Source organism: Xiphophorus couchianus, chromosome 22 (genome assembly GCF_001444195.1).
Source record: "Xiphophorus couchianus chromosome 22, X_couchianus-1.0, whole genome shotgun sequence".
NCBI lineage: Eukaryota > Metazoa > Chordata > Actinopteri > Cyprinodontiformes > Poeciliidae > Xiphophorus > Xiphophorus couchianus.
The window spans coordinates 12,128,882-12,143,620 of NC_040249.1; the positions used below are offsets into that span (position 1 = coordinate 12,128,882).

Consider the following 14,739-nt stretch of genomic DNA (forward strand, 5'->3'; position numbering starts at 1 on the left):
GGCTCACTTCCACAGTCCAAATGTCCTTATAGGTTACTGATCTCTAAATTCTCCTTAGGTGTGAATGATTGTTTGTCTCTGTGTTGCCCTGCGATGTACTGGCGACTTGTCCAGGTTAAACCTGGACAAGTATATATATATATATATATATATATATATATATATATATATATATATATATATATATATATATATAATATGCAATTCAAATAATAATGCTACTTAAACGTGAAACAAGAAAGTGTACCCCTAACTTTTTTTATGTATGCTTTAAAGCACACATCTGGAGGATATGGTCAGATGAGACTGAAGTGGCCTTGAAAGGACGATGCGTGGCCAGCACCACGAAGAAACAAGAAACTAATTTTATTATTTTAATTTGTAATAAATGTTTAAAACTATGTATCATTTCAAGCCCATTTGACTATGAAAAGGTTTGCAAGGCAGTAACTTCAGTGAAGTAGTTGATCATGCTGTAAATATGCAAATGACCGCCAGGGGGCACATTGAACCCATTAAAACTTATTCATATAGCTATAAGCTTTTTTTTTAGTCAGTCACAACTGATTCGTATAGCACAGTGTGAAAGTAGTTAATTGCTATAGATCTAGGATTACTTTGTAGTTTTTTTTATTTACTGTACAGTACTAAATTTCTCATAAAAAAACCCCCGAAAGGTTTAATGTGAAGGAAACACCTGTTTCCCCAATTGTGTGTGATATTCCACATTTTCAGTTTCTTTTCTATGGTAAAATTATATGTAGCAAAGCACTAAAACAATAAAGTTTTTAAAGGCAATCATTTCACAGCTTGTCTGGACATGTGTGTAACTCGTGTCAATGTATAAGAGCCAACCTTGAGCACTTTAAGAAGAACTCTTAACACAAAATGGTTTCCGAGTGCTACTGTTAAAGAGGTCATCTTGGCCTAGTGGTTCTTGTACGATACATTAAAGAGATAAGAGGTCATAGATCATGATGTCCATCTACGAGCTGCAGTTTGGCTGGACGAGCTGGAAATTGCTTGGTAAGATCTGAAACATGATTTAAATACTTTAGTTGGTGTAAAAATAACCAAACACAGCAGAAGTTAAGCAAGTTAGAGTATCATCTGGTCCACAGGATTTTCACTGTATTTTGCTTAGACAGTGTAAAATAATTCCTGAGGTTTGCGTAGATTGTGCACTCTCTTGGTAGGGGGCAATGAAATGGGATGCTATGGTGATCTAGAGTTTCCTGAAAGAATTAAAACGCATCCCCCTTGGCGTATTAGAGCAGCATTAGTTTCAGGGAAGAGAAATGATCCTGATATTGTGTCTGCTCGGTTTTCCTTAAAGGAGCGTCTGCGGCAGCGACCAATCAACCGTAACTGGATCAGACGATCCAGCCAGGAGATTTTGTTCTTGTAAGCAGAAATTAACACTTCATTCCCCTTTGTCGGCAGAAATTCAACACTGCAGCCCTTGAAGGCTCTCTCAGGCAATAAAGGGCCAAAATCTAATTAAGCTGGAACAGCTCCGCGCCAAAACACAATTACCCCTCTTTGGTAAAGAAAAAAAAAGAAAAACAATTGCCTCCAGGCAAATGCATTCGCTGGTGGAAATGTTACGTGTCTCAGCATTTATACACAGAAATCATGAGGTACTGTTTCACAGGAGTCTATAAAAGGTGCAGAATGAACACTTATGGATGAGGAAGTCGATCGGTTTTATCTCTTGGGTTTATTTGGATGAATAGTGACCAAAAGAAATCTGGCAATTTTTGAGAGATGCAACTGACACTGAGAAACTTTTCATGACATTCATCACCTAAAAATAAAAGAACAGAAATGAGAAACAAAAAAACTTTCATTTAAGAATGACAAATATAAAGAAGTCTATGAATTGTGATAGTATGAGCACTGTATAAACAAAGCGAATAAGTCTTCAGTCATCCCCCTTTACTTTATATTTTGCTTAAAGGTAACCAGACTTTCTTTATATGCTTTCTTAAGATTTAAGGCTTTTTGTACAAAAAAAAAATAGCCTTCAAAGGTAAAGCTCTTGTTTTTTACATTCCACCCCTCTTCTGTGATCATGAGATGTGGTTCACACTAAAAGAACAGGAACAGGATCCTGGGGTTTTCTGGGAATGGCCTTCTGGGACAGAGACGGAGAAGAATGTCTGGCTTTCCCAGACGGATGTAAACAATGGATGGATGGGTGCGAAGGCTGGATAGCAGATCACCATACAAGTAAATGTGTAAATCTGACCAAAGCTATAAACTTATGAGACATCACAAATGCCGATGCTGATATTAACGTATTTCTGTTGTAAAACATTTTGATTAATTGCATTTTGCTGCACACTAGTGCAAGTTTTAGCACTGCTGCTTCATTCTAAAAAGATAAGAAGGCCCTAGGTTTCGATCTCAATTCTGGACCGAGTGAAATTTGTGTGCTCTACACAACCTTGACACAGCAAAGATCGGATGAAACTACTTTCTACTGTTCTTATTGTGCATGCCTTGGTTCAATTCCTCCCACCGTCTAAAACCAAGCACAGCAACTGGATTGGCCACTCTGAATTGCTTACCAGTGGAGTATGTGCAGAATTGATTGCACTTTGGGTGTCTGTGTTCCCCTGAGATGAATATGAACCCATTGAGAGTAAATCCTATTGAGTGCCGATGATAGGGATCAGGCTCCCAGCAGCACTACAGGGATCACACTAGCAAAGAATGTAAGTGGGTTCATTTTGATGCTTCGGTAGTTACTTTTGCTTGTTGAGAAATTAATAAGCTGCAGATCAAATTGATTCATGATCTCAATAGTTTACATTTTTATGTTAGTTTCTTAATTCAATCAATAATTACAAGCCTAAAGAGAGCAAAGTAAATTTTAAGATAACTCTGGTGTATAAAACGTCTTAAATGACTCCATGATTCATCTGTCATCTATACTGATTTGTCCATGCTGACCTGGGCATGCCTCCATTTATCATAGGGAAAAGAAATTATGGTTTTTAACAAGATCACATATTGCAAATTTTATTGACACACCTGTCAATTTCTTAAATATGAATGCAAGTGAAGTGGTTTTTGATTTAATTTTAAATGTTTAAAGTTAAACTGAGTTTTTTTTAAATTAACTTATTGACATGAATCCATGTCCCTCTGTGTAGTGAATATAATGAAACATTCAGGTTATTGGTTCATTTTATTGTTTTTTTTATTTTATCTCTTTTAGCACCACATGCAGTAAGGAGAGTAGTAGAAGAGGTAAAAAACTAAAATCTCCAAAGCTCACTTTTGTAGAACTGCACAAAAGTGTTGCTTCTTGGGGTCACCAAGTTATTATAACAATCAGTTGAATGTATTAGCTGTGTGGGATGAATGCCAATAAAAGGTTATTTTGTACTATCATTACAAATGTAAACATGTGAAGTTTACGGGTACTTTATCTGGACTCACGTGCTATGGTCAGATGAGATTCAGTTTTAGGTCTTTAGCAACAAAATATTTAATTGGTAGGTTGTCAAACAAAGGCTGATTATGCGGAAAAGCATTTTTAAGCATGGTAGTGGCAATGTCCCCTCCGAAAACCCCGGGGACATTGCTACTGAGCATGGATTCATAAACTCTTTTAAAATACCAGTAGACCTGGAAGGAAAATCTGGTGACCACTACAAGCCAAATTTACACAGAAAGCGTACACAGCATACAAGTATAACTTTTTTCCATGGCCATTTCAGTCCTCAGATATGCACTGAAAACTTGTGGTGAAGAGGGAGACTTAAGAGAACTGTAGATGATCTAGACTTTAATGATTGTACAAAGAGGTCAAAGATCACTCTCTCTGTAAGGTCCAACCTTGTCAAATATTGTAGAACAAAAACTGTTGTCCTAATGGTAACAAAGTTCAATAGTGCAGTTGAGCAATTATTTCCTTAACATTTTGCCCTGTTGAATGAATGTACTGAAATTGAAGGGTGGACCCTTAGATTTTTTTTTTTCTGGTGAAACTGGTTTGAGAACAATAAGCCAATTGTGGCAAATAAAACAGTTTCCTGTGTAAATTTTAGAATTAGATTTAATTGAAATTTTTAAGTTAGTGGAAAAAGTGACCACCTAAAATGTGACCAAATTGAGTAAAGCGTCTCTTTATCTTGTCTTAAGAGTTTGTTCGTTCTAAATATGCACTTTAAACGGGCAGAAATGTGTAAAAGCACCGTTCTTTAAGTAAAAGTTTGAAACAAACGCAGTCATGAGTGGCATGTCAATCAGCCAATAGCGTGAATGGGCTCTGTCACCAATGAGCAATGACTTCCTCATCCCGCTGTCTCCACTGGATGTAGGTGTGCAGACTCCTCGACCAGTACGACTCCCCCCCTGCTGGGCTCTGTTTGGAAACGACAGAGGCGGGGACGGAGAGTCGTAACACAGTAACTAGGAGCCCCCAGGGAATGTGAAAGTCAGGGCCTTCAATCCCCGCGATAGGACTTTACGTGCTGCCGCGTTTCTCATGGAAACAGATGGATTTGTGAGGAAGCGTCGGATGACAGCGGAGACCGCAGGCGGTGATGCCGGGGTTGCAGGAGCCTCAGCTGGGGCAGAAGTTCGATGGCTCGGGGGCAGATTCTGGGGAGTTTCAGAAAGTATTGTGAGCAGCCTGACGCCGCGTATCGGGGGGGAATCGCAGCTGCAAAGCGTGGACGTTGTCTGCGCGGCTCAGGATGCGCAAGCAGAGGACTCGGAACCTGACTATGAAGGTCTGCCACAGGGAGCATCCACTAGCACCCACATGTTGGCAGGCGCCGTGGCTGGGATAATGGAGCACTGCCTCATGTTCCCCATCGACTGTGTGAAGGTAGCACGGCTCAATGGCTAACAGACTGAACCACAACTTTTTATGAATGCGGAATGCTTTCACATCCCGGTTGCTGTTTGTTTTCTTTGGGTGTTCTCTGTGCAGCCTCCATGTTTGTTAGCTTAGCTCATTAGCTCTTTTGCTAACACGCTGCAGAGCCGTGACGAAGGTCAGCTGGCTCGGCTGTATTTCCGAGCATTGACTAACTTGTTAGCAAGGTATTATATTGGTAATTAACCGACGTTTGCTTCTGTGGGTTTTACACCAACACTGACTTCAAAAAATTGCGTCTGTTTGATTACATTTCTTTAACTTAAAGCTTATCTGCTGTCAGAACTTCAGAGGAGAATGTTATAGAACTGCTTATACGTCACGAGCAAACTACGGCATCCTGGACGGCCAAAGCAGAACACTATGCAAAACACATTACTGAGAAAGTCACGCGTAGTACAAAGGGCATATCGTAGTGTAGCAACTAACTTACCAAAACAAAAGTTTATTAAACAGTAACCTGATGCAGTGCTCAACAGAACAGAAAATACAGTCAAACCTTTTCTTTACAAACTAGTAGATATTGGAAAACCTTTCGAAAAATGTTTGTAGAATCTGTTTTCAATGAAAAGGAAAATACTTAAAGATAATCTATAAGAAAATTACAAGATGATGTATGAAGGTTAGAAATTAAGAGCAGCACTTTAAAAGCTTCCCCCACATTCAAGTGAAGACATATTTAACTGTTTAGAAATATTTATACAGTAATTAGCCACCGGTCATGGTGTACAATCTAAAGGAGCAACTCAAAATTAAATTATACATCATCTTAATTTACAGTATAAATATAAGGGTGTCTTTACTGTGTGGATCACATTCCAGCCATTCCTCAAATGTTTGAATAAAAAACATTATAAAGATGAGGTCAGCACGGTGGTGTATGGTTCTTCTAAACTATGAAGGATCGCAGATCATAGTTGATGACTGCAGCTTTATTGTCATTGCATGTTGTTTATCAGTTCGACACATTCAGAAGCAGTGGGGCCTATTTACTTTTTTCTGTTCACCTTGTATACTGTGATTACCTTCACTTTTGGTTTACCAAGCCAGTCGGTCCTCAGAAATCCCACTTGAACAACTAAATCAGAAATTATTGAGAGAGAGTTCATATTTTTTCCTCTGTCATGTGTACCATTCCTCAAGGTTTCCCTTGGTCCTACTGGGGCTGTTTCTGTCCAGGCTAAATACGCGTAGCTGTATGAATTGTGTGCACCAAGGGCACAAAAGCACAACAGATGTGGCAAAGAGCAGAAAAAAACTGAATTATAGGTCATTTCTCCACTTGCTTAAAATACTCGCAAGTGTAAAAGAAGTGCGCACAAATTATTTATGTGCTCATTTATGAAAGTTTTACACGGTTGAGCCGAAATGAAGTTTGAGTAAATTCTGGCTCCTCTTTGGTTTGCTCCTGCAGATGTGAAGTCCATGAAGCTAGCCTGTGTTAGGACGAGAAATGGTCCAGGTTCATGGGGGGGGGAGAGGATTAAAGGAAGTAAGCTTATGTCCTCTTGTGACCCTGGAGCTTGTAACAGCACACTTCCTCCTATTCAGTCATTTATGTACACAAACATGACCCCACCCAGTGTCACAAACCTCATTTCCCACATTTGTCCTCTTAATCACACTGAAGACTATTAATCAAGCACTTGTATTGCTGTGTTTTTTTGTTTTTGCCATTTTTTTTAAAAACATGGAGCAACCTGAATCACAGGTTAATTTCCCTCTGGTTTAATATCACGTTGAGGTCGGCTACAGTTCCAAATGCAATCCCAATGATATTGTTGGAGAGAAATGAAGTTTTTAAAATGGCAAAAAAATTTTTCTTGCAGACAAGAATGCAGAGTCTCCAGCCTGACCCCGCAGCACGCTACAAGAATGTGATGGACGCTCTTCGCCGGATCGTGGCCACCGAGGGAGTCTGGCGACCACTAAGAGGCCTGAATGCGACGGCCATTGGCGCTGGGCCCGCTCACGCTCTGTATTTTGCCAGCTATGAGAAACTCAAAAAGACTCTAAGTGATACCATTCATCCAGGCGCTAACAGTCATTTGGCTAATGGTACCATAAAACTAACCCTATTTGTACATTCCTTTTGTTTTGAATCTGACACTCCAACAAGATGCTCCAACTCAAACTCTAAAGCTAAACATGCATCTTTTAAGCTCTGGGTAGCTTTAGGCTACTAGTGAGTTAAAACGTTTGCATTTTAATAGAAATACTTGTTTGCTCTGTAGAGATATCAGCTCCTTCCAGCTTTCGTGGTAGTCTGACCTGTCATGTTTGAAATCATCTGAAAGAGATTCCTAAGATTCATTTTGGATGAATCCTCCAGATTTCCAACTTGCTGTTATTCTCTGTCAATCCTGTTCTTTCTCTTTTTTTATTTTCTAGTTTAGTGGGTACTGTGCCTCTTTCCCTGCTCTTTCAAGTGTTTGAGTTACTGTCCACCAGGGGTCTCTCTTTGTTCAGGTTTGCTCCTACTGAAGGAGGTTTCCAATGTTTTTAGTCACAAAGTGCATACCAATTCTGCTGGGTTAACATAATTTCTTGAGCGTAGCGTAAAACGTTGAACTGTAGGAGTAGATGCTCAGACATGAACAGACAAGTTCTGTTGCAAGTGAAAAATTTCCTTATGGCTGTATTTCTTTCCCCCCATTTCCATGTGTGATGACTGCAGAAGTGTGTCTGTGTGTATATGTGTTTCAGGAGCAGCTGGTTGCGTTGCCACTTTGCTTCACGATGCAGCCATGAACCCAGCAGAAGGTAAGGGCAAACTTTGTACTGTGTTTGGGTTTTTTTTTTCCCTTCTCAAAACAGCAGTTTTGAGTTTCAGAAGACACTTGCAGGTGCCAGGCCTCTGTGGATTTTTCTCCATGTCCGCCTCAAACCGGTAGTCTCACCCACTTTCTATTACAGCTGTCCCTGACCCACCTGCCCAAACATGTCAGAGGAAGGGCACTCGTCTCAGTCCCCTGTGCAGCTGTTGGGTGGGCTGCAGCTGTCTGAGCAAACTCAGCAAGAATAACATACTTTTTTTTTCCCGCAAAATTATTAACAGCTTGAATGTTTAATATATTATCACTTTACAAGCCCAGATTTCAGTGCATTTTTAATCTGAGTTTTGACTCACTCACTCTACCTCGGTGAGAATGCTTTGAGCTAAACAATTGTATTGTAGTTCTGGCTGTGTGTGGAAGGTGCCAATTAGCCAAATCTGGTCTCATCTGACCAGAGAATTTTCCTTCATGTATTTACTGTGTCCTTTAGATCATTTGTGACTAACAAGGGGAAACTTTTCTTTCTTTTTTTTCTTTTTCTACAAGTCATTCAGGTCAGATTTGTGGAGTGTATGATTAATAGTTGTTCTTTAGTCAGATGTTCCCACCTGAGGTGTGAATCTCTGCAGCTCCTCCAGTGTTGCCATGGGCGTTTTAGCTACTCCTCTGATCAATACTTTGCCAAGCTAACTTTTAATTTTTAATTTAGAATATTTTTTTGTCTAAAATATTTTAAAAGTAAGATATCATCCTTTCCTCTTCACCGTTTTGTAATGCTGATTATGTTATGCTGTTACTTATGGTACTTAATTTTGGTCTGTCACATGAAATCTCAATCAATGATACACTTCATGCTCATGTTTTTATTGAAAAACAGCTTTCCTTCACATCTCATATTGACTATTTGTTTCTTGTCTGGTTCTCCTCGGTGCTGTCAACGCTGGACTTGCTCGGCTCCTTCCTCCCATTAACACCTCTACCCCACCTGTTCCCAGTTGTGAAGCAGCGCATGCAGATGTTTAAGTCGCCCTACCGGGGCGTGTTGGACTGTGTTCGCGCCGTGTGGCAAAGAGAGGGTCCTGCTGCCTTTTACCGCAGCTACACTACCCAGCTCACCATGAACGTGCCATTCCAGGTGCTCCACTTCATGACCTACGAGTACCTCCAGGAACTGCTCAACCCTCACAGACTATACAACCCTTCGTCCCACATGGTGTCCGGGGCTCTGGCCGGGGCAATCGCAGCGGCAGCCACCACGCCTCTGGACGTCTGCAAGACCCTGCTCAACACCCAGGAGTCTCACACCCTCAGCTCCGCCGGCCAGAGCCAGGGAGCCCACAGACACGTCTCAGGTCTGGTCCACGCCTTCAGGACGGTTTACAGGCTGGGCGGCCTGCAGGGCTTCTTCAAGGGAGCACAAGCGAGGGTCATCTACCAGATGCCCTCCACAGCCATTAGCTGGTCTGTTTATGAGTTCTTCAAATACGGACTTACTAAGCGCCAGCACAACAATATGAGAATCCAACATATCAAGGCTGAGGTGTAGATTTCCTATGGGTTTAATCGCCTCTCTTATACATCAGGCCTCGCTGTGGCCACATACGCACATACAACCAGATGAAATACGCCTCAGTCATCCTGATCTCCTCAGACAGAGCAGATAAGAAAGACACCTTCTGAACCATTTTTAGTAATTTTACATCTGTTCACCATTTCAGCCATAGGATACAACTTTTACACAGTATTTTCAAATGTCATTAATTTTAAGCAGTCCCTGTAATCCCTTTATTGAAGCAGAACACACACGAAGAAGAGTTTGGCAGTGGGCAGTCACAACCCTCTGTCAAGAGTTTACTTTATGAAACTTTGTTTTTGCATCATAGTTTTAATATAACCAGATAAAGCTTTTCAGATAACACAAGTCTACATTACATGTTTGGAGTTTAATGTAAAAATAAAACACCCCCAACTAGAAAAATTGGTTAAAATGGTTATGTTGCATAAACATACATTTATATGTCCCTTAGCCGTATACAGATGCTTTTCAGGGGGCTTTTTCAACACAATCTGTCAAATTGTTAATTTGCAAAAAAAGATTCATTATAACCCACGAAGCTACAGTTAATGACATGGGTCAAAATATTTAACTTCTTGATCGTAAAATAAATCTTAATTTATTATTTGTCAGTGAAAAATAGACCCAGTGGCAGACAAATACCCTAGAAAAATACCGTATTTGTTCATTTCTAATTATTTCTGTCAGAAGTTTCTTCAATCAAATGTATTTTGTTTTTTTTCCCCCTGCTGTTGAAATGTGTAATAACTGGTCTGTTTTCAGCTTTTTTGAACTACTGAGGTTTAAATGTCTGTGCGCATCATCAGCAGGAGTTTTGTTCTTACTGCGACCAAAAAAGGAGCTGAATTCATAACATTTCACACACCCAACCTGAAGCTGTCATTCTTACGTGCTGATGTCTGTTTCCGACACTGAATTGCACTTGTTCAATAAAACTTCAGCAGAGGGGCTCTGCTCACTGTTCGTAAAAGAGAAACATTCTCCTTTTATGTGTTTAAATATGAGACTTCTATGCTCCTGTAAGAAGGTGACTTTTAGTGGCTAGATTTACCGTGCGGATGAAGGTTGAGGCTGGACTAAAGCATTGATTAGTCACAGGTGAGTTTACCAAATTCCACCATTTTACCGTCAACATGCATAATTAGATATTTTATATTTTAACCCTAGTATTATTATAACTCCATCGTCTTGTGGAACCTTTAAATTATGCCCGTACACTCAGGGAAACATTTGTTCAAACACCCTGGAGAGGACAGCAAACACAGGCGAGTAATCACATAGGTAACTTTTATAACAGAAAATGTGTTTATATGTTGAAACTGTGAGTACATCTTGACAGTGAGATAATCTGTGAAAACAAAGTCCTTTGGCTCTGGTTGTTTCTGACTGAGCAGTGTTTTTCTGCAGGTGGCAGTAGGAACACAGGGAGGAGGCATAGAAGCTATATTTTTTTTCTGCAGATTCTGTTTCATATTGTTATGTCAGGACATAGTGACAGTTTTTTAAAATATGTACAAAAATTTTTTTACTGCAGCTTTAACAAGCAGCTTCTTTACACTCAGTGCTCTATTTGTCCTTTTTAGATAAACATTTTTCACATTAACAACTTAAATCTATTCCTGGAAAGGATGTGTTTAAAACTTGTAGAATTTGGCATCTCCAATCCTCTTGAAATCACATTTGCTCTCTCAGCACCTCTTGAATTAGAGTGCTATTTTTTTCATTCATTTTGAGGCAGGTACAGTTGTTTAGTCTTGGGCACAGGTGCAGATTTCAACTTTGACCCCTTAGACTTTCAGAAACGGCTTGTGACCTAATGGGTACACAGCCTGCATCCAAACAACTGCAAAAGTAACACTTTGGAATTTGTCAAATGACGCATGACAAAGTACATTTTGATAGAAGATGCAGATGAGTTGGACAGTGTATTTAAGAGATGACATGGCTTCTTATAGTCAATACAAGCATTCAAGCTTATTCTTTTCCATAATTTTGAGTAAAAGGGCTGTTTTTTGGTTTATTTGTTTGCAAGATATCTTTATATACTTGGACAGAAAACAAATCATTTTCCTTCCATTTCATAACTATGCACTGCTTATGTTGGTTAAAAAACAGGGAAGGTTGTGGTTGTAACATGATTAACTGTGGAAAAGCACAATGATGAAAAACAGCTACAACATACTGTAGCTTGTTCAGTTCTTTGGTATCAGATGAAGAAAATAATTACAATAACATCTTATAAATGTTTCTCTTTTCCAGATTTGTTAATGAATTAAATTTCATTACACTGTTATATCAACTTTTGTCTAACATAATAATGTGAGTAAATGCAAATTTCATTAACATGCATTTTTGAAAAAAAAAACAACTAAGGTTTTCTGTCTCCGTTTTGAACCAGTGCAACGATTTATTTCTGACATGCTCACGTCATTGCTCCATTGAAAACAAATTTGAATGAAACCTAAATCCATTAGCAAGCATTCACTATGTATACTTGTGAGCTTCAGAGTAGCAGACTTAATGCTTTTACAGATTATAGTGAGGAGTGACAACTCATCCTTACCAGTCTTTCCATACACACCGACTCACAGCCATGTTTGTCTGGGAAAACACCTGTTTAAACAGGGAAAGTCTGATCTGAGTCTCTTGTCTGCATGCATGTACAGTATCTACTTGTATTTATAGTTCATAATAGACTTAAGAGGAGGTTATTTGTAATTCTCTTCTCCTTGAATACACCTATTGACTGATAGCCAATAAAGAAGAGAAATGTGGCTCTAAAAGACACTGAAAGTAAGTTTTTGTCTACTAAAACCGTTTCTAGTTGCTCTGTGTTGTAATCTGTCAGGGCCAAACTGATCACATTTCAGCAGTGTGTGAGACACACTAGGTGCGCCTCAGGAGTCCAAAGAGTAAGAAAAAAAATAAAAAGTAAAGCAAACAAATAAATGTGCACACATGTAACCCTGATCAAAAAGAATCCTCCGTCATATTTAATGTACGCTAAAGTTTAAGTGAGACGACTTAAATTAATAACATACAGAGCTTTCATCCATTTACAAAGTTTATTTAAAGTCAACTTAATTCAACTTGCATCTGGCTAATTTACACACACCATAATTGGTGTGAATAAACTGAGAGTAAAGAAGTTCTTCCTGTGTCTGACTTCTATTGTATAAAAAAAGAGAATAAAAAAGTAAAATGAATACATACATGTATAATAAAGACATGTAGCTAAGCTTAAAAGTAAAATTAAGCGAATGCCTGCATTGCTTTTCTACTGGTCTGTCCTGCACTTCCTCTTGTGATGAACTCTGCATTCAAGAGGGGAAGCCATGGGGCCACGTATGGAAGGACGTTCGTTTTACTTTAAAAAGAAAAAAAAGGCCCTCAGTACTGCAGCTTAGCCCAGGTCTCTATTTGCACACGACGACACAGCAGGTCCTCGACAAAATGTTCAATAAAGGGGAAACTATAGTGGCTGGAAACAGAAACCAGATGATGTGGTGCTTCTATGAAGATGATGTTGTATTTCATATCATCTTAAGGAAGCATTCAGCATTTCAATTGCCATTCTACAGCATTCCCTACTGTTATGAAAATGTTCAAATATCCATTACAATTTAAAGCAAAACAAGCTATTCCATAATAGCTAATCAATAATAAAAACAAATGATTAAGTGTTCATTGTACTGCTCTATTTGTTGTGCATGTTTTACATGGAGCAAATGCCTTATTCCAGCTACCATTTAAACTGCTTTAGAGTAAATCCTCTCTTGTTTATTATAACATTCCAAGATTGTTTTAATTTGACTTCATCAGAAGAATTACACAGGATGCAAAGCCACAGTGTGCCGCATTGAATTCACTATTTTCTTCAGTTCAGCAGTGCCTTAACCAGTTTACTTCTGCTTCAAAATAAAGGAAACACATACACACTCTCCCTTGTGTATTAGCGTAAGCCAGTGTTTTGGAAACTCAAGCCTGCGGTTAAAGACTCTTAGAGAAGCACCTGGGTGTTCACACACACAATTAAGACCTAACACATGGGATCAAAATATCTCTCAGTGGCTCACTTTCTCTCCTCCTCTGTAAATTAATGGGAGAGTCAAGGTTTATCGTCTCAGATCTCTCTTAGTATATTTTAAGCCAGATCCTGACTAGTCCTCTCAGAATGAGTTACAACGTGACACAGGATTGTGCCAGAAAATGTTCACTATATTTCATAAGGCCATTGGTTAAAGGATGAGGTGTGAATACCAACTTCTGATCTTACTCAACAGGAAACTCTCACACATACCGACTGTGATCTCCCGCTCTTTCGGGGTGCTACTGGATGAAGGAGCTGTTGCTGTAACTCCTTTTGCAGCTGTGGAGTAAAGCCGACTTGAAGAGGAGAAAAAAACCGATGCTTTAATGACCACTTGATTGGACATGAATGCTTTCACTTTTGCTTAAAATCAAATTATGTGCAGTGGTACAAATTGCTTTATGACAAGAATCTTTACATTCAGGACTGTAAACTGAATATTTAACATTTGATGTTCATTTTATTAAATTTATACTAAGAAACAACTCTTCCAAATGGCTCTTTTCTATGTCAGAGAGTGACATTTTTTTACTATGAAAATAATACTTTTTTCTGCACTGATTTGGTTTAAGTAACCATTTCTTTGCTTTGATCATACTCATTTTGAAAAACCTCACATTTCATTAACAGAAAAGCTCTCTTTGATCGCCTGAGTACTTTTGCATTACCGTCTGCTCAAAGATGATTTCCGTAATTTGCTTTCTTGCACTGCTCAAAGAAATTTGTCTGACAAAATTAGCATGGCTGCTTTAAAAAGGAAAGACCCTCCTCACTCAGTCTGTCAGTTCAGATGATTGGCCATGTCTCTATAGTGTCTTCTGGCAAACCTCAGAAAAGATCAGCTGCATTTATAGTCATATGAAATTGCACCCAGGTGCACTGTATTTATTAAAACGGTCACTTTTGAGGGAAATTGGTTTCACCATCTGTGTCCACCTCAAATGGTCCAACTACTTCCTTAGCATATCAAAGTTCTGCTGATAATGAACCATCATTTGATTCAGGTGTGTCCAACCAAAAAAAACCAAAAAACTAAAACATGCACGACTGACTTTGGATGCCCCTGAGTTACATTGTATTATATTTATGAGTATCACAATAAAGGGTACTTTATAATAGTGCATTTTACACTTTTTACATTTTTCCTTATGAAAAAAATCAAGTCTTCTTTTCTTCCCACAACGCAGTTATATGCTATGTTGCATTTGTCTGTAACCATGACAGACTGCTTACATAACATTCTAATAGTTTGTGGCTTTAAGATTACAGGATGTGAAAAAGTTAAAGTGGCATTGATAATTTTGCTTGACACAATGTACAAAGACAGAAAGCAAAACATTTGAACTCCTTTAAATTTTTCTTTCAAAGCAACTCACGTTAGCTGTCATGTCAACTCAAG

General features: G+C 38.9%; 1 protein-coding gene across 1 annotated transcript; it reads left to right on the forward strand.

Annotated features, from left to right (window-relative positions):
• The first annotated feature begins 4,315 nt into the window (after positions 1 to 4,315).
• slc25a28 (solute carrier family 25 member 28) lies at positions 4,316 to 10,226 on the forward strand. Its single transcript, XM_028006943.1, has 4 exons — positions 4,316 to 4,846; positions 6,727 to 6,955; positions 7,604 to 7,660; positions 8,670 to 10,226. Exons 1-4 carry the CDS (start codon positions 4,502 to 4,504, stop codon positions 9,218 to 9,220), a joined length of 1,182 nt encoding a protein of 393 aa, XP_027862744.1. The 5' UTR covers positions 4,316 to 4,501; the 3' UTR covers positions 9,221 to 10,226.
• The last annotated feature ends 4,513 nt before the right edge of the window (positions 10,227 to 14,739 follow it).